At 36.0% G+C, this 21,089-nt stretch overlaps 1 protein-coding gene across 4 annotated transcripts in view; it reads right to left on the bottom strand.

Annotated features, from left to right (window-relative positions):
• Positions 1–21,089, bottom strand: part of LOC118263955 (uncharacterized) — a 288,611-nt gene that overhangs the window by 55,716 nt on the left and 211,806 nt on the right. The window contains exon 1 of one of the 4 annotated variants that reach the window (XM_035576236.2): positions 13,879–14,115. The exons of the other annotated variants lie outside the window; for them this stretch is intronic. Within the exon in view, the coding sequence (XP_035432129.1) occupies positions 13,879–13,960 (82 nt within the window). The 5' untranslated portion in view covers positions 13,961–14,115. Of the gene's footprint in view, positions 1–13,878; positions 14,116–21,089 lie in introns of those variants that run through there. 4 annotated transcript variants of the gene reach the window in all.

Here is a 21,089-nt window from a genome sequence, read left to right on the forward strand (position 1 = left end):
TTTTATATGATTGTCCCCACGGTTTTCATTGTTTACTGTTTCATTTAACAGATGTATTTCTAGGTACATATACTAGAAGATGTAATTATTTTTCCCAATAGAATTACGGAACATTATTACAAGGGCGATTAATCTTATAAATCCAGGTGGATTTCCCGAGTCTAGTTAATTTACAGGCTATTCATGGATCTAATGAGAAAAAGCTAGTGAGGAAAAATACTATTTATAGGGTATTTAGCTGATTAACTATTAAATAAGTACCTAGATTTTTGAAACAAACTCGCAAGTGATTACCTGTTCGTTTAGAATGATTTTTTGTCTTTGATTGCCGAAAGAAAATAATTTTGCGTTTAATATGTAAAAATATTAAAATTGTTGTGTATTTTAAGTTATAGGTACTTAGTAAAGTTTAGAATTGAATACTTGGCACGGTATCAGGAAACTGGCTGCCGCACAACCTGTAGCAGGTTCGATTCCCGCACGGAGCAATTCTTTGTGTGATCCACAAATTGTTGTTTCGGGTCTGTGTCATGTGTACGTGAACTTGTATGTTTGTAAACGCACCTACGATACAGGAGAAAGCCATAGTGTCTTCGGAACATCTTCGGAAAATACTAGTGATGTAATTTTGCCATATTTAAATGATTTTAATATATACTTAAAATCAACATGGTGCGGGTCACACTGGCAGAAGAAACATGGCATCTGTACAGAATATTTATGAGTAGCACCAGGATAAGTGGGTCAACGATTTCAATGGTTCTCGTACTTAGCTGCAGAACTGAAGCGCTGTTGAAAATGATGATAATTATGAGAGCACTTCTTTCTGTTTGTTTATTTCGTTAGTGTCATTATGAATTTGGTTTTTGACCTCGATTTGCGATTATGTTAGTGGTTTTTTTAATGAGGTTCTTATGTGAATAGTGTCTAGAAAAAAGGTTGGTCTTGGTTAGGTTTAGCCTGGTCGCAAATTAAAAGCTCGAGTGTTGAATTCTAGCACTCAATAATGCACCCTTTTTATTCAGATTTTGTATGTGAAACAAAAAGAAGATGAAAATTAACCATAATTTGGAGGCACTCAATTTGACTATTTTTTTATAATAACTATCATGAGACATTCTAAATTAAAAAAAAGACGCGGCGACGTAAACTGCGCACGGCGCTTATGACCCTCTGTGTCTCGAAACTGCTACTAGTTTAGTAAGTTCTACGCTTTTCTCCATTAATTTACGCGCGTAAACCGTAATTTTTTAGCTAACTGTCTCTCTAAATCTGTTAAATTAGAGCACTCAAAGTTAAATTGGATAAACTTAAGCATTATATTCTAGTCTAATTTCTATTCATTTTCACATTATAGTCATAACCTATAACATCACGAATTCACCACAATCACGTCTGACAATCAAACAAAGCTGGTACAAAACCAATACACAGCACTTATTGCAATACTAATCACGATGCAAGCTCACGACTGTGCATAAGTACCACCAGTATAATGGTGTGTGGGGAATCAATTTCCCTTGTATGAATAATTACAGGAAGCCACTGTCAAATGTCAGACGTACGCGTCAATAATTTGCAGATACGCTGCTGTTAATTAACGTTCGCTGATTTTAATTGTAGAGGTTTTGTGTTGATGGGGAACCGATCATGTTGGTTGTGTTGGGGTTCGTTAGCGACAGTGTTGAGGGGTTACTATATGTTTTCTATGTGGTAGTTGTTTTTATAGAAAATATAACACTACATGATAATGGCATTTATTTTAATCCCCAAAGAGTTAAGTACTTTCAAAGCATCATTCCCTTTTGAGAGGGGCAAAATCATCTATTTACAGTGATGAGTGTCAGACTTTTACTAACCAAAAACCACCGCATTCCTACAGTACTCCTGTTCTTCAAGCCGGAGCCCTGGTAACCAGCTAGGCAGTCCGCAGCTCCGAATTGGGCATCACTACTGTGCCCCATTTATGGTGGTCTGATGTATATTAGGAATATCAGAAAGTTTGGGGTGAACCTACTGCTATAATAGTATCAGACACAATTCCAAACGTACTATTACTGAGATATTGACATTTCTATTTTTGGTAAAAATAAAAAAGATCCAACAATAGTTGGCCCGACCCAGGTTATATCAGTAAGTATTTAATTGTAAAAGGACAAAACCCTATCTAATACAACTCAAACAAACTCTGTACCTATTCCAGCCCTTATTTGTACCCCTATGAGTCAATGAATGAAGCCGCGCTCTGGTACAAAGCGTCAGAGGTTATTGTGCCAAGAAATGTTGGCTATGAATGAGCCCCAGGCCTTTTATTGCAAAGGAAGTGTTCATAATGTTATGCCTTCTAGACAGATCGACTAGCCGACTGCAAACCAATTATGCAGCACGTGCATTGGTACTCAAGTCTGAGCACTTTAATCTGTCTTTTGTCACTGGCGTATGATAATGAAAATTGCTACCGATGGTAAGTTGAATAATATAATAATATGTATTGTATTTGGGAATTCTACCATAACAAAATTTACCATTCTATCCTTTGATATTCACATCTAGTAGTTAATCTAAATACTAAAGAGCGATTGGCCAACGCATGGTTAATATATAATATTAATTGTAAAAACTATTTATCCGTAAACTTTTAAAATCTTTATCAAATTGACTTTCTTAATAAAAATGAACAGGAGTAAACGAGGAAATAACAAGCGGGAGACCTTGTTTATTTAAAAAGCTAGTAAAAAAATAACAAGGAAAATATAGAGCAGTGTTCAACAGCTTCCAAAACTTTAATAGCACAATATTTCGTTGTAAAAATTCAGCTGCTTTTTTCACGCCGTATTTTTGTATCGCAAAATAACGATAGCGTGGCTATCGTACGCAGTCAATGAGTTTTAAAGCACGTGATGTAAAAATGGATACAGATATAGAGCCATTACCATATAGTTTCATTTATGAACTGTTGTTTTGACGCTTATGTATTCAGATTTCAATCTCATGGTTAACTCATGGTTCAGGTGACCCTTCTGCTCGTCTGCTCGTTTGCTCACTATTCTATAAAGAAACCATTCGGCAATGACTGAAGTTGCCTTTCCTTTGACATACGTTGCCAATTAATAGGATACATTTTCCCTTTTATGTAGGTGTTTATCAATTTGTAAAGCTATATTGTAACTGTTATTTCACTTAAACATGATCAGCAGTTGCAGACAAAACTACACAAAGTTTGATGACGTAATAATATACAAATCTGTACGTTTAGCTGTGGCTGGTGTAATTCGGGTTGATTGAAGCGAAGTATAACGCTTCTGCTCTTACCACTCCGGTTGTGGGTTTAATAGGATAATTGCGGCTTAAACTCGGGAAACTGCGGTCTTAAGAGCGAATATTGCTTGACCCGGGGAATTGTGGTTACCATTTCGACAATCTAGAGATTTGTAGCCAATGTTAGGTTTGTCAAATTTTGAGATAAAGTTTTTAGTTTGCTATTTGGTTATAAGTTTTTGATTAATTGTATTTTGACAAGTTTTTCAAGTGTTTTAGACCCAAAATTAAAAGAGACTCGTGGGTTCAATTAGGCTAAAATACTATCAGAACCTATTATTGCCTATCCACATTTAGACTTCAGTATATAGTAAACATTATTCCTACTATAAAAACAGTTATAAAATGGTAATAAAGTCTAACCACAAGACCAATTAAGAATTCAATGCCGATAGCATTTCAGCTCGAATAAACTAGAGAAAATAAACACATTGCCTACACTACCTACACGTAGGAAAATACTAGAACAAGTCCTATATGTCTGAACTAATACACGTAATTTGTACGAGAACAGCTATAAGTATAATTTAGCCAATTATTCAGTCAGTTTGTTCGCTAAAGGACTAACGAAGCTGAAGATTTGATTGTGTTATGCAAATGTTGCTTGCTCGCGGTGACTCGTACATTCTGCAAAAGTGATACGTAGCCGGGGTAAGCAGTGGTTTTATATCTTGGAGTTGTATGCAATTAGTGCATAGATTTTGTAATTTGGTTAATATGTTTTAGAAAACTGTAAATTTCATTCTATCACTTATTACGTATTAATCCAAATGGATGGTAGATAATTGAGTGTATAGAAGAATTAATTAGGATTGATTCCAGTATTGACACATTTTGTCTAACTGAAGGGTTATTTGATTCATCTCACTGAAATAGGCACTTACTTTCTTGGCAGCTTACTTGAAATACCTATATGTACAAGTAGTCTTTAAACAAAAGGCACAGATTCTGCTTCTCCTTCGATGTTACATCTATGCTTTAAGATACTAATGATATATGACGTAAGCAGTAAACACCTACCAAGGTATAATTAGTTCAAAATATTAATGTTTTTGCGCGTCCACATCACTTCATTGTGGTTGTATCCTCGTCTGATGACGCAAGCGAGGGTCGTCAGTCGTCACCTCTAATTGACGGACGCCGGAGACTTCCACTTTTTACACAAATGCCAGTTGAGATCATTTCTGTAAGTACTTATAAAAGATTATTAATGTGGACTTTACAAATTACATGTCCGAGAATATAATTGACAAATTATTTCTGTTATTTCTGTTTCTCGCTTTGCATATTAATGTTTTTCTTAGTCATATTTGTTTTTTTGGGGTGATTTTCCATAAACAGTTTGTTGGTGCGGTTTTTCTTTGTGAAAATCAGTTTTGTGGTTAAGTATGTAATCAAAATCAAAAAGTTACTTCTACTATATTTTTTATTGCAGTTTTCATTATAAATGTGGGAGAGCCATGCTTCAGCACGAATGGGCCGGCTCGACCGGAATGATACTACGGCCTCACAGAAAACTGACTTGAAACAGCGCTTGCATTGTGTTTTGTTGTAACTACGAGTGAGGTTACCGGAGGCTCAATTATCCCCCAATCTTCCCAATTCCCTAACAATCTTTAAATACTTAACCCCCAAAAAGCCAGCGACGCATTTGTAACGCCTCTTGTGTTTCAGGTGTGATGAGCGGCGGAAATTCCTTACCATCATTGCCATCATTACCACCATTGCATACCTTCTATTTACAAGTACGTTTTAAATATGGAATGTAAGGTCCCAAAATTCCCAAAAATCTATCAACTTGCTTTAAAGGACAGGATCGAAATACACGTAGATTTTGTCACAAAGGCCATTTATGATGCTTCTTCGAAATTCGAATTTGAGAACCGAACTGGGGAATCAAACAGTCAGCCATTTTGAATTGGAGCAAGACATTTGTGTACAGCGTAGATATTTGCTGTCTATTGAATATTTGACTTCAATATTTGGTTACTGCTCGATATAGCTACTGTAAGGCATCGTGGAATATGATATAAACAGTAATACATTCACCACTATCTCAATACATTTCAGTTTAATCATTTTAGAATAGTATTGCCTTTGTGGTACCTAAATATGACGGTGTTTAAAATAGAATACCGTATTGAGTTTTTATCTTCCAAAGTAAAGGGGACATTAAAAAGTTTTTGTTCATATACCGCCGTATATTAACTATTCCTTACTTTATTACTTAAACTATTTTGTATCGAAAACAATTACTAAGAACTGGGTTAAGAAACCATTACATGACTCTGGGTGCGGCGGTAAGAGAGATATCATATTTTGTTAATTGGTGCTTAAATCTTAGTAGTTATGAAACTAGAAAGACGTTCTAAAATAGAACTGCTTATGTTGTAGTGGTTACTGGAACGGTCGCCCAATCAATCGAGACCCCCTTCTCTATGCTTGGCCAATCACTTGAACATATTAAGACTATAACGAGATGCAAGTGGTTTGATTTTAGACGATAAAATACATGTTTGTTCTTCACGGTTTAGTTTTCATAACGCATTGTTTAGTATGGGATTTTTTTCCAGGAGTAGGAAATTAGTATTGGCAGAATACACATTGGTAAATTCGTTTGATCAAAGGAATATCCAAACCATATATATTAAATTTCTACATATGAAAAGGATATCTATATCGCTATTCCAAATTTCATCCCGATCCATTCAGTAGTTTTTGCGTGTAAGAGTAACAAACTCATAAACTTTTGAATTAGAACGTACTTATTTTAAATCCTCAATAACTAGAAAGGCACCAATTGCAAACTCAGTTCCATTATTGAAGAAATTTAAAAAAAAATCTAGTCTAATCTGCCGGCCAAGTGACCCAAGAAACAATAAAGTATTTTGTTTGTCAGTTTTGTAAAGTACTATAAATCGGGTGATTGGTAATTAGTGAATAATATTTAACCTTATGTGAGTTTTAGTTTTCAAAATATGGTTCTAGGAGGCTAACTATTGAGAGTATTCCCACTCTCACACATCTATAAGGTATGTATCGATTGAACCTCTTTGCTTTGAGAATATCGAAATTGAATACCCAAAATAACAGAACTATTGACCCTGGGAATTGAAACAAGAGACCGTAGATAATTACTGATAGTCTACTCGTACTTCATTGAACGAATTCTCATCGGAAATGCAATAACTATAACACGTCAAAATAAAAGATAACCTGTCAATTCTATTCGCAGTGGCCACATACTTGTGTTATCATACGTCTTCGTCTGACAGACTCGCAGACATGAGACAATGTGAGGAAATAGAAACTAAATGATACGAGTACCAACATACCACCACGGACGATGACGTCACCATATTGTAAACAATCCTTATCGGGAAAGGAAAGCTGAATCAGCCAAGGAGTGCACATGATCACAGTACAAAATATGCTTTTAAATTAATTTAGTTTATTTTTTATGTTATAAGCCAGTTAACGAGCACGGTTCACCTGAAGCAATCATCGCCGCCCATGTACACCTGAAGTTCCAAGGGGGTTACAAGTGCGTTGCTCTTGAATGTTAGGAATTTAAGGGTTGTTGGGAATTAGGGGATTGGAAGATTGGGATTTAATTGGGCGTCCGGTAACCTCACTCACATAACAAAACACATAGCAAGCGTTGTTTCACGTCGGTTTTTTTGTGAGGCCGTAATGTCACTCCGGTCGAGCCTGCCCATTCGTGCCGAAGCATGGCTATCCCACACTTAAAATTTCCGAAAGCATACACAGGTGTACACATTTTTAATTATGTTACTAGTATCATGTAATAGGGGGTGAGCTAATTGCCATATAGGTATCTGGCACTATTCCAGGTATAGTATTAATTAGGTACTAAAGATTTTTTAGAACCGAAAACCCAAACAATATTTTAGCTGTAGCTTTAGCCTAACCGAATTAAACTCGAGTCTTCATTCGATATCGAGACAAAAATACGTAATTTTGGAAATAACCTGTTCTACAACCCCTATTACTAGGTCCTTTAGTAACAAGTCACACTGTGTAGTTCTATTATTTTACCATGACCGACGGCTGTCGAAAGTAGTACCGCAGTAAATATTATGGTGTTTAGCCCCCATATGTCATCGCAACTGTTTCGCGCACTCATCCAAATCGATGGGGATGTTTCGACACGACATGGCATGCAAGTTTGTGAATTTTTGTTTTATTACATTCCCACGAAAACTGTCACACAGGAGCCATTTGTATATTAAATAGAACATTTGAATAGGTATATAGGTCTTCTAGTTTAATGATTGGGTACTTAAAGTTACTTCTAAACCGAGAGGTTAGAAAGTTCAAGTGTTGTTGGGGAATCGGAGATTGGGAAGGGGGGTAATTGGGCCACCGGTTGGCATTAGTGTAGCCACATATTGTAGGAAAATATTGCCCGTTAAGTTAAGGTATGTTGGCATCTTTAGAGCTTACAAGAAATGTCAAGTTCAACTGTTATTACCAACACGAGTTCAAGAATGAAATGATATAAAATCCCGTCCTTGATTGCCCAAGGAAATTAATTTTATGGCTCATAATTATAATCTTATCGGTTTATAAGATTCAGTGAGTTTGCCGCAGTAAGCCATTAAACAGTTTACGAGAAATAAAGTGTATCCGAGTCGAAACACCAAGTTTTATCTTCGAGAAGAACGTCGAGTTAATTTTATTTGGCGTTTCATTTATCCGTACCTACTTAATGTAGGAAAAGCTAATGTAATTGTCTGTTTGTAACAATTAAGCATTGTTTGGTATGCCTGTCCTTTAACTTATGTAACTAATACTTAAGGCCTAGTCGAAAGGGTTGATAGAAAAGTGAATTATTCACTTGATATAAGGTTTGAAATAATTTATCGAATGTTGGTATCTCTGTAGTTCTTCGATCTGTCATGATATCAGCCATAACATGTCCACAGCTAAATATAAACTTCTATTGTAACGCTGACTTCTATGTTTCGATCTACTAACCCCCAATTCGCGGTGTCAGTATATCACACATCTTTAAACAACCAATTAGTTATTAAAATCATCTTTATACAAACAGTTTGAATGAACAGTCAATTTAGAACCTAAGTTAATAACTCCTTTGTTTGGTTTCATTGTTATATCTTTGTTAACTATTATCGTTAAGGTAACAATAACTTTTTACTGTCCCATTACGAGCTAGAGTCCAACTTGAATCATTGTGACTTTAGTACCTATATTTGTTAATTTTGTTGCTTGTTTTACGTTCCGAAGTTAGTGTTGAGAAATAACTAAGTATTTAGGTTGAATTCTGTATTGAATCTTGATTAGCATTGATTTAGTATTAATAATAATTTCTCTGAAAACGATTGGTATTTGCCTTAGAAGATTGAGATTCTGTTTTTACCCAAATGATTTCAATAGTTATTCAGAATTTTAGTGAACACACAATTGTTAGAATGTGAAGATATTGGTTTCCAAGCTATATAATTTTGTAACACTTATGTGACAGCGTAACATATACTTCACAGACTTCAGTAATCACACTATAAATGTGAAAGTTTGTTTGTTTGGATGTTTGTCCCAATCCTACAATACTACTGAAACTAATGAACTAAAAATGCTGAAACAACTAAACGGATTTTGTTTGTTTGGTATAGTTAGTTACAGACGGGGGACTAACTGACTTGGGTGTTAGGATACTTTTTATTACACGGGAATGGTGGCGAATTTACTGGCAGAAGCTAGTTTGTTATTATAGAATTGAAAGCGTTAATCCTCTTTAACTCCTTCTGCCCGAGACTTTCAGACGTCTTTTTACTAGGTATTATTGACTACATCACACAGTTTGTGACATACAAACTTAAGTTTCGTACTTCCAGAGACCGGTAAATTTTGAGTAATTTAGATATCATAATATCCTTATGCAACCAACTCTAAATGAAAAGAACATGCTCCTAGTCCAAGCTCCTTCAGCGGCCTCATTTTCTCATCTTTACCATCCGATACAGTACCAGAATACCACACAACTAGTGCGCAGTAGTCCTATAAGGCTCCACACACCAATTAACCAGGCGTTTATTGTTTTTATTGCTTCATCAACAGAGTAATTGGCAGTTAGACTAGTGGCCAAATATGGCTGACTGAACAGTACCTACTCACAACACAGGAAGGTGAGATTGTGCTAATGTTATTTGCAAATAGAAGATTTGATTATAAACAGTCGGTTTGTTGTTTTAAAAGGTGTATTTTTCGTCAGTTTCACATATTATTATGACTTCATGACTATACTATAGTTATTATGATATCTCTAAGAATTTTGGAAGTAATGTCCAATCATGGGAGACACTATGGAAATAACAAAAATTTTGGTCTAAAATGGGCGTTACATATTAACTTTCATCAGTAGTTACGTTTTTGAGGATTAATTAAAGAGGTTATAAGTTACCTTGTATTAATCCCGAATTCTCACAGACAGTTGCTTCCGACCCCCGACCAATCGATTACGAAGCAGTGAAAAATAAACGTTTGCAATAAATATCAGTAACTAGTGCATGTTAGCACATCACTGATACGTTTGATAGCAGTTTAATAATTGCTCGCTGATTAATTATTGCAAGCCTTCCGCATAATTAGTTCGAAACTTCCTTTTGTACATATTTTATCTGCTTTTTGTGTTACATGGTGTTCCTATTTAGTGATAAGATTGGTATTGCGTACATATCGTAACATCTAGCTCGGTTCCGAATAAATTATTTTTCTTTCTTTATTTCTAGCTCAAAATATTTCTAGCGCTTGCTATTTAATGGCGTAGTTATCGTATTCCTAATCTATTTGTGAAAATCAATATTCTAATTTTGTATAAGTACACATTTTATGACAAAGGCATTTAATGATTACTTAAACTATGCCTTAGTTATGATTTCGTACCGAAAACAATTGCTAAGGATTGGGTTAAGTAACCATTAAATGACTGAGTACGGCGATAAAATTAACAAAGTTGATCCGGATACACTACAGCTTCCGTTTCGATAATAACTAACTATCTGGATAAAAATTAACAAACAATAAGGTCCACAGATTGTGACTCTGTAAGCTATGTTCGTAACAATTATCTTATTAAAGTACGCCATTACAGTCGTATTGTGCGCCGGCGTCATTATGTTCTCACTTCGGTATCTTATAATTACGCGTTTGAGGTCGTTCGTTATGCAAGACTTGGCTTTAAATTATTACTAACCTAACCTAACTTAATGGCTGTCTTTCCTGGCGAAAAAGGAACATTAAAAATACTTTTTCCAAATACGCGAAGTTGTAATGTAACGTGTGTTACTGATAGAGTATCGAGCCACTAGGGAGGTTTTTAGTCAGTAAGAGTCTGACACTCCCTCTCGCCTCGCCCATTGAGAGAAGTCATTGGATGATTTATCGCGTCTTAAAAAAAGGGAACATTGATACAGTCAAGTTTTTGTTAGTTATGGCATTAGTTTTATTGTAATAAGAGTATAAGACACTGGAAAATAAGTATACTTTCCCGTAATGTTAAGTATACGAACCCGCGTCCTACTCTGCGATGATCTATGACCATTGTACGAACTAACGTGTCTAACACCTATATAATATCACCCAAAACGTCCAACAGACACTTCCACTACCCACAAAGTTTCCAAAACAACTTCCTAGAAGCAATTTATCAGACACATTCATAAAGCCATCACGCGAAGCAACAACACGTTACCAATGTTCTAGTTCAGTGGTCCAATACTGACAGACACGGGTCTCGAACACGCAACCACTGACCCACAGTCATGCGTGATGCTATAATACATACATTCAATAACTTGGGCGCTAAACTGTCCCGTTAGGTGACCCCAAAGCCTAGAGAAAGCGCCATTCTGCTACTTATAAGGTCCATTGGGTATGGTTGAATTAAACCTAATTTGTCGTTGCCTTTGGGTTGAGGATGATCTCATGTTAACAGCCCGTGATGGTTACGTACTGGATTATAGTCCTTCTTTACGTAAGAGGGGTTGGAGATCGGATGTGCAATCCCTTAGTCGGCAGTCGTGGGAAGAATAGGATTAGTGACAAATATATTCGTGGCTTCGCCCGCGATAAAAAGTATTCTATCATCCAAGTTATACGTTTCATCAAAATCCGTTCCGTAATTTTAGCGTGATTGACGGACAAACATCCAATCAAACAAACTTTTACAGTTATAATATTAGTGTGATTCTGTAGTAGGTAACCAAAAAACATGGCAAGAATTGGGTATGCTCAAATTACGTTAAATTTGTTTTCCTGGTAGTTTTTGGTTGGAAGATGAGCTCATCATTTAATCGTCTATTACTGGTCTAGCTAGGTTATAGGGGTTTCCTTTAGAAGCAGTATGATTACATCATGGGGCTTTTGAACACACAGTTCGTATTTTTTCCTGAAATCTCTTTAATCTCTCTCATCTGACATTTTTTGGCTGTTAATACTATGACTTCCATTCTTGTAACAAACGTACAATAATTTGTGTTAAACTGAGTTTTGGTTAGATTTGACTGATGCAAAATTGCATCAGCTTGAAGTTGACTTTGAAAAAATAGACTGAGATTTATGTTATCGATCTTAATAAGACTTCAACGTCTGAATATGGCGTCTAGACATCATTATGTCCAATCTTTGTTGATGCTCTTGAAAGTGTCATCTCGAAACATTATCGTGATTCGCAATGTTACTGCGATTCCAAATAAACAAGATTAGGCTTTGAAGATAGACATATTGCCTAGTGTCAATATTTTTCTACGAACTGGTATCCACTGGTTCAAAAATGTAGATCGACAAATATGGGCTTAATTTTGATAAAGCCTTATCTCAACGCAGAAGAGTCTATTTTCAATCTGCTTCCTTTTGCAAATTTCTTTAGCAAGCCCAGTGTTTTTATTACATAGCAATGTTTCTGGGTAGGACAGGCTCGCTAATCTTATGTTTATGTAATTCTATTACTTGTTGAACATTAAACTCATAACAACGGACGGTTGGAAGGCGATAAAATTGTTTCGACGCGAGTTTATCGCTCTCTTGTGGTATTGGTATTGCATTACGTCCCGTTTTATGACCATTCTAATATTTTACTATTGGTATTAACATTTTCTTAGTAGGTAGGTTTAATTTTCTTATTTATTTAGGTTGGAATGTTGCGTTTTTAGCGAAAGTGTCTTTATTTTACTGTTAATTTTTTACTCTTGTTTGTCTGTCTTCAAAAATATCTATTACAAAACGGTATATCTAATTCCTTAATAAAAGTCTAAACAAGATGTATAGAGTTTTTTTAAATTCTGGTATCTTTGTATCAGAATTTTAACGTGTTTAAGATATTAAAAAATACGCAGATTTGCATTGAATTCAAATCAAATCGAAATAGCTTATCTTGATCAAAATTAGTAAGAAGATTAGTTTTCATAAAATCTAGTGTTTTACAATCGAATAAATAAATGAACACCTGGAAAGCTATAAACACAACATATAGAGGTGTAGCTCATAAATTATATTCGCAAATTAGCTCGGAAACACACGCTAAAAATGGCAAAACAAGTTGTTAGTATTACTTGCAATGACTGATTACGTGACCGCCATATCACAGGTCGGTGCAATTAAAAACTATAATGTCCTTATCAGCTTCCTAGTACCATAACCCGTTCACTGCAACACGTTTATTATTCCCAACTATGCCTAATATAGAATATGGAATTTGCTAACGAATGTTACCCACTGTTTAAAATGCGAACCGCGATTTGCGTCGTCAGACAAACGCTGGCAAAATTTCAAATTAAAAAACTAAACTTTTTATGTACTATGTGTTGTTCTTGTTGTTATAAATCAAGGTTGTATTGTGGAAAATACGGTACATAATATAAATTAAGGACATTTTAAAACTAAGGTCTAATGGGAAGTTTGGTATCAGGAAGAAATACAGTTGGAATATGATGGATAAGGTTTTATTCCAATTGGAAATACATAATGTTATTAGTGCCAATGATAATATTAATACGTCTAAAATATATGTTTAGGCAAGTAGGTACATGTTTGTAGACTTTTAGTATTGATCTATTGACACTAATGTTGTGGTCAATACAAGTTTTAAAAAGTATTTATCTAAAATTAAAGGTGAATGAACCAGGACACAGGACGTACGAAAGCTTAATTTTTATTTATATTTTATTTGTAACGTAACTATTTTATTTATATTCCATGTAGCCCTATGCTAATATTATAAGCCCTAAAGAATTATATTCATCAAAATAATTTTCATAATTTTGAGTCCATAAAGAGTCCTAATTTAATTAAAACATACATTTGAATACTACAACGAAACATACATTATGTTTAACAATGTGGTAAAGTTTTATTGCCATAATAATATACCTACTAGACTTTTAGAGTTAATAAAACAAATATGGGACGTTTGAGAACAATAATTTTAAAAGTTACTAATTAGTTTCATTCCACAATGATGCTTACTTAAACAATAATAAACGTATACATAATTAAACAATAACTCAAATAAATACGTACGTTTGAGCTTTATTTTGATACTGTTCTTCGGGCTCCAAGTGAAAAATAATCCTGGTATGTCAACAATACCACGGGCACCCATTTACTGACACAAACTCACTGTTTTGTACCACACACTGTCATACAGACACACATTTTTATACATATCATTTAAAAAAGGAACACTTTAATAACGATTCGAGGCAGTAATAACAAGAACGCGACATAATACAAAGAGGCATGTGCATGCGCTTAGGCAACTGTCAACTAGTTCGCCGGGTTACCGCAAGTTGGCGTGCGCGGCGGGAGAAAAGAGATAGAGATATTATTTACTTTTGTGGGAGTGAGAGAGATAGTATGGGGCAGCCTTAAAAGCTCATAAGAGAACCTCTACTATGCCCTGGATTAAAATATGCACGTTGCAATGTAGGCGTACATATACATGGTAGTTTTGTTTTGTTTTTGTTGAATTTGCAAGTTCCGCTAACGTCATTCGGAGATTTAAAGTTGTCTGTGTAAGCGCACTTGAGATACACGTTTAGATGTGACTTAAGTTGTAGTTTAGACTAACGTAGCCTGATTTTGAACTGGTTTTGCTTAACTGTAAATATGTTGGCGACTTTGATATTTATTAATGTTTTAGTGTAATTTGAGTTGAATGATTTAAGCATGAGATATAGGACCGGCTTTGACGTAGAGAAATGAAGACTACCTATTATAAATTAATCTTTGTTTTTAAATCCGATCTATGATTTTGTATAAGACACCTACGTAGAGTCTTAACAAAGATTCTACCTTAATCTTCTAGTTAGTTCCTATTAAACAGTTTCCCTATTTAGTTACAAACTATGTATGTATGTAATTATCAATATAAACACACTTCTATGACGTTGTCACCTTGTATTTTTAAACCAAATTAAAGTAACTACGTTAGAGATAAGAGATAACACACAAACAGACAGACCTACCGTAACTGATAACAATTTAACGCATCACGTGCTCTGTAAGCCCCTCAGGCTTACTTTTATATCACAGTTTTTAAAAGTAACGCATGTGATGTTGTTACTCGTACCTACGTACCAATATCATAAAAAAGGATTTGTATCTTTTACAGTTATTAATCTTTAAAACAACTGGATTAGTTTGATACTAATATTGCTTTAGCTATCTAGACGCACGGGAAATGTCCTGAAATCTAGACGTGGTGGAATAAGTATTTCTATACTAGCTCTCCGACAGCGGTTTTGTCCGCGGTCCCATGGGATCAAAAGTAACCTATGTGTTAATCCAGACCATAATCTACCTTTATTCCAAATTTCATCCCGATCCTTTCAGCCGTTTTGACGTGAAGGAGTAACAAATATACACACAAACTCAATAACTAAGTAAACACTCGGAGATTTAACCATTTACTGGTCATTTTCAATTTTATTGTTTCGTACTTAAAAAGTTAAAAATAAAACAGTTAAGGATAATATGATAACTTTCCATCTGTATAATATCTGAAAGAACATCATTATGTAATGTTATAGATAGGATCTACATAATAATATGACGTCATGGTAACAGTTGGCGCAGTGTGTGACTAACCGGGTGCGGTATGCGCCCGCGCGAGTTTGGTTCCCGTTTGTTTCAAGCTTCTTTTTATTTCAATTTGGTTTTATGTGTAACGTCTTCCACAGATTTGTCTAGACTTTATCTACTCTGTTTATAATATTTAATCCTTTGTATTTTAGTATACGTTATAAAACTCATATATATTATTACATATATTAAAAAAAGAAACAAAAAACATCATTGCTTCCCAAATTATACTAAAAAATATCATTAACATAATTATATATTTATAAAGTGCGAAAATATTGCGTTGCGAAATTTAAATTACTGCCTTATACATTTTTTTGTGCGAATTAACAGGTAATCAAATTTAAATTTTATTGCCTTACAACAGGTTTTTAATTATTTTTGTCCAAAAATAGACAATCTAGACGACTCTATTTATTAGGCTGTGTTAAATAGGCGATCCATTTGTTACGTATGTAAATAACTAAGAGTACCTATAGCAGTGCTCTATAATACATCCTGGGATATTTTTATAATAACTAAGTATCGTGAAACTTAACTCACGGTTTACTCACGTACATTCATAGAGAAAAGCTCTACTAGTTTCGCAGTGTGCAGTTCTAGTAGTGCTCATGATGAAGAGTCCCTCTGTGACTCGAAACTATTAGAGCTTTTCTCTATTAATGTACGTGAATAAACCGTAAATTTTAGTTAATTTACATCCTGGGATTCCTGTGATCTCAAACCGGTATGCAAAACGTGGAGATTATAGTTAACTCTCTTAATTAGAGGACATTCCGTTATCAACAAAGGCCATGGGAGGTTTTGATCATCTTAAACATATGAAAAAGAGGATGAAGTGAAGAAAATCTCGATATAGGAAATATGGACGTGGGCGTTGGCCGTAACGTAACTGTATCTGATAAACTGGTTACCATTGAGAGCTATCCTGTATGCGTCACACTTCGCTGGAGCCAATAAACAGAACCATGTAAATACATCAATTTATTTAAAAAGTACGTATGTCCTACGTATGGTTTTTTGGAAAAAATTAATTCAAAAACTTAACTTTGACTTCAATTTTGGTTCATTTATTTATCACTTTCATTAAATATCTACTTAATGAAATAAATTGATTATTATTACAGCTTTACTTAAAAGAATGAGTTTGACGAGAAGAGAAATTAAAAATAAAGACATAAAATCCCACGTTATAGAAAAATAAAACAAGTTTTAAAAGTATTATGCACGGATGCACCCATTATACATTATACGCTTTTTAATAACCGACGTGCTATTTAAAATTTTCCCATTGCATCATATGGTGTAAAACTAAAACCATCTGCCACTAAGTACCAGGTGTCCAGAAGTTAATAGAAGCTTATCGAATCGGTCATCTTCACGCTTGTTTGCGCGTCAGTAGATCACCGGCCAGTAACGGATGTCTTTAGTGCGCGGGTTAAAGATCAATGTAATTTTCCAGTGTTTTTGAACTTATAAATAAATTGTGCTTAATGAAAGATAATTGTCGTTATTTTTAGTAAAACGATGTGTTTTTGTTGGGCTTGTGAGTGATGAGTTTAAATATAAACTGTTGTGGAATATTCCGAATTGTCAACGTTAATGTTTCTTTTATTGAACTGTATGAATATATAAAATACATTATTTTTTTATGACATGCCAATTTTTTGTAAGAGACAGTAATAAAAAGAACATTTTCCAAAAAAAAAACGTAACCTTTAAAATAACCAAATTTACTTTGATTTCGAAAGTCGGTGTTTCTCATTATTGTTTGTTTCTTATTTAACACCGACCTCCGAAATAAAAGTTATTTTGACTATTTTAGTGTTATTTTTAACCGATTTTCTTCAGTGAAGTCGGTTATATTTTTTATTTAAGATACCTAACTCTCTGAAAAAATATTGGCTGGTGATAAAAAATTAGGCTGTATATTATTCCATTATTATATACTAGTACCTATCAGACATGTAATCGTGTATAGGAGACTTGATCCATAGAGGACTTGGTCCTCTTTAAAGTAAATGGCAGTTTATATTCGTCTTCCACATCTTTCATTTATGCTATCCTTCCAATGAAACACCATGTTCAATTTTAATTGGTGTAGATAAAGGGTTAAGTATCGTAATTAACCATAACATTACGCTGTTTAGGTGATGCGTGAAATAATAATTATCAAGTCATTATAGATATAGACTATACCGTATACTTAGTCAAGGTTCATCTATGGGATGTTTCTGGCTCTTTTTATTATTTTTTAAGGGGGATTATCACGCAATGAATTCTTCGGCCTTTTGCGAGGCGACAGGTATCAGCCTATTACCGATTAAAAACCACCACGTCCCTACACCTGCTTTGTTATTGTCATAAAAATAAAACTAATGAGTATACAAAAGTTTCATTGAGAAATTTGTTTGAAAAATTACTAATTACCAGTCACCCTGTTTAAATACCCTTCATATAGATATCAAAAAATAAAATAAAAAATCAGATCAACATAGCTGGTAAGAGTCAGGATATCGTATGTTACAGGTAAACACGTATTGTCTAACATTAAGCCGTATCTATTTAACATTCTATACCGAACCCTACCTGCTCAGGAAAAGGTCTCCCGAGGAATGTTAATACAAACATTAAGAAAAATGGCTGCCACTGCTAATAAGATAGAAGTTACATCAATATTTAATTACTATTGGGAGTCAGCTTTACTTAAGTAGATATCTACAAATTGTTAATTAATTACTTTTAGATGTAGTGTTGATTTTAAATTAAATCCATTTTATCTGGGATCACTATCAAACATAGCATTTTAGTTTTATGTTTTATGTCGAGTAAATACAAAAAAATGTAGAGTAAGTATAAAATATAAAGACTGCCTCATTGGTCGACTGGTTGCAAATGCGACTGCTGGGCAAGAGGTCTCAGGTTTGATTACCGTGTTAGGCAAAATATTGCTGGGCTATTTTTGGTTTTTCAAAAAATTCTCAGTAGGAGCACGGAGTCTAGAATTGTGCCCGTTATATGACAATAGGCTTAACCCCTATTACTAGCTTCGGTTAGTTGCTTCTCTTACTTTCCAATGCGATAAAGAGTACTCTATGCGTTATTCCAGACCATAACCTACCCCTGTTCCAAATCTCATTCCGATCCCTTCAGCCGTTTTGACGTGATTGAGTAACAAACACATAAACTCACAAACTTTCGCATGTATAATATTAGGAAGACTCTGGCTAGAGCAGCACCTGCCCTAATATTAAGGTGGCACTGTTATAGTCGTAACAAAATGGCCGCGGGCGTGCTGTCCAGGTAAACGAAGACAAGATTGCTAGGAAATTACTATACTGCTAGCTACGAACTGTTTTATTATGTGAGAAATGAAAATCTTGAGGTAAGTAGCCTTTGGATCTTAGATTTGTTTGTGAATAGTATACGACGTATTAATAATGAAGTTATGAAAATAATTTAATCTAGTTGAAGGTTTTTATTCACCGTACAATCGGGTATTACCTTATTATTGTGTATAACCTCTACGTTATATTTTCCTACATAAGGTTGTAAACGGAACGTTTATTTTGTTTTTATATTTTAATCGTTTTTGTTTCATGTTATTTGTGCAAAATCAGCCTTATTATTAAGCAATTGATTACAACCATGTATTATTACATAAAATAAACATATTTTAATTCCTTTTTTTTTTAATATAAAACTTACGTTTTTTACCATCACCTGTATTCGGCGTTTGAGAGAGTTCCTTATACACTCTGTATATCTATAGAGTCAAGGATTAGATTAGACAATATATTTTGTGAAAACCAAAGCCCACATTACCTAAGTTACACTTCCGACGTTTGGCTCCTAAGTTGGAGCGGACGGGGGCTGCGCTTAAGCGGCTCCTGCCAAACCTCGGGGGCCAAATGCCTCCTGCCGGAGGTTGTACGCGGGGATCGTGCGGTCCATGGCCCTCTACGGCGCCCCTGTGTGGGCGCCGAACCTGATGCGGCGGCCAGCTCGGGCGCTGCTCACGTCTCAGAGGGTCATGGCCATCCGGGTGATTCGTGGATATCGCACGATCTCCGGGGAGGCGGCGAACCTCCTTGCCGGATTACCGCCGTGGGATTTGGAGGCGAAGGTGCTCGCGCGCGTCTTCAGTCTGCGCGCCGACGCGTGTCGCCGGGGCGAAACTCCACTGCCGCGCCAGATCAGTGCGTGGCGGGACGAGCTCCGGCGCGATCTCATGGCGGAATGGCAGCAACGACTGTCGCAACCGAGGGCTGGGCTCGCTGTAATCGCAGCGGTAAGTCCCCTCTTTGAGGAGTGGCTTGAGAGGCGCCACGGCGTCCTCACCTACCGCCAACGCAGGTGCTTACCGGACATGGGAGTTTTGGTAGGTTCCTGTTCCTTATTGGGCGGGAGGAAACGCCCGGGTGTCATCACTGTGAGGACCGCCCGGAGGACACGGTAGAACATACGGTGGCGGTGTGCCCTGCGTGGGCTGAGCACCGCCAAGTCCTCAGGGATGTGGTCGGCGATGGCGACCTCTCGCGCCCGGCACTGGTTCAGGCCATGGTGCGGAGCGAGAGGGACTGGGATGCCGTCTCCTCCTTCTGCGAAGCAGTCATGCTAGCTAAGGAGGAGGCGGGGCGCGTGAGAGAACAAACCTCCTCACGCCCCAGCCGTCGCGAAAGACACTCCGGGCGTAGGGGATCCCGAGACGATCTCCGGCCACCGTAAGTGCGGGCCTGCGGACGGCGAGCAAGGGTAGCTCACCGCCCGAACAGAACCAGACCCGTGCGTGCGGCGCGTCGCGTTCCGCGCGCGCCTCAAAGAGCCATCAGACCACCACAGATGGGGCCCAAAAGGGCTGATGCCTGATCCGGAGCTGCGGACTACCTAGCGGGTTTACCGGGGCTCCGGCTCGAAAAGCAGGAGAAGGAACGGGGTGGTTTTTAGTCAGTAAGAGTCTGACACTCCCTCTCGCCTCGCCCAAGGCGAGAAAAGTCATTGGATGATTTTCCCCCCTCAAAAAAAAAAAAAAAAAAAAAACACTACCTAAGTTCATTTCAAACTGAAACATAAACAAATACCTATCCCATAAGTTCTTCAAGTACAAATTCCTTCTGTCGCAGAAAATATATTTCCAAAAAAAGTATTATTTTGACGTAAGAAGTACGAAAATGTAAATAACAAGGTTCCTTTCGTGGTGAAACTCGCGTTACTGAAGGGCCAACTCCGTCCCTTTGACATGGTAATGAGCGGGAGATGTTATCTCCTCTTTATATATATATATATTTCATAATATTATACGTTTCTTGAGGTTTTTAGTAGATTTTAGGTGTCGTGAAATGACATAACTGTAATGTTTTCTGATGAGGAATCTGGTTTAATAATTTTATTATGAATTGAAATGGCAACTTAACATTTTGTACGTTATTCCAAAAGATAAATAAGTATTTTTTAATATATCAAGGTTGTCTGTGGAAGTCTTGGAGTAGGTAATAATGATAAAAATTATACGCAAAGTCGCGAATATTTTTAAAGATACGTCATTGTTTTCTTTTAATAAAGTTTATCCCTCCCAGATTATAAAAATAACTTAGGTACATACCTACATTCATAATCACGTCTGTCTCCCATAGGTATAGGCAGAGACT

This window comes from Spodoptera frugiperda, chromosome 26 (genome assembly GCF_023101765.2).
Source record: "Spodoptera frugiperda isolate SF20-4 chromosome 26, AGI-APGP_CSIRO_Sfru_2.0, whole genome shotgun sequence".
Lineage (NCBI taxonomy): Eukaryota > Metazoa > Arthropoda > Insecta > Lepidoptera > Noctuidae > Spodoptera > Spodoptera frugiperda.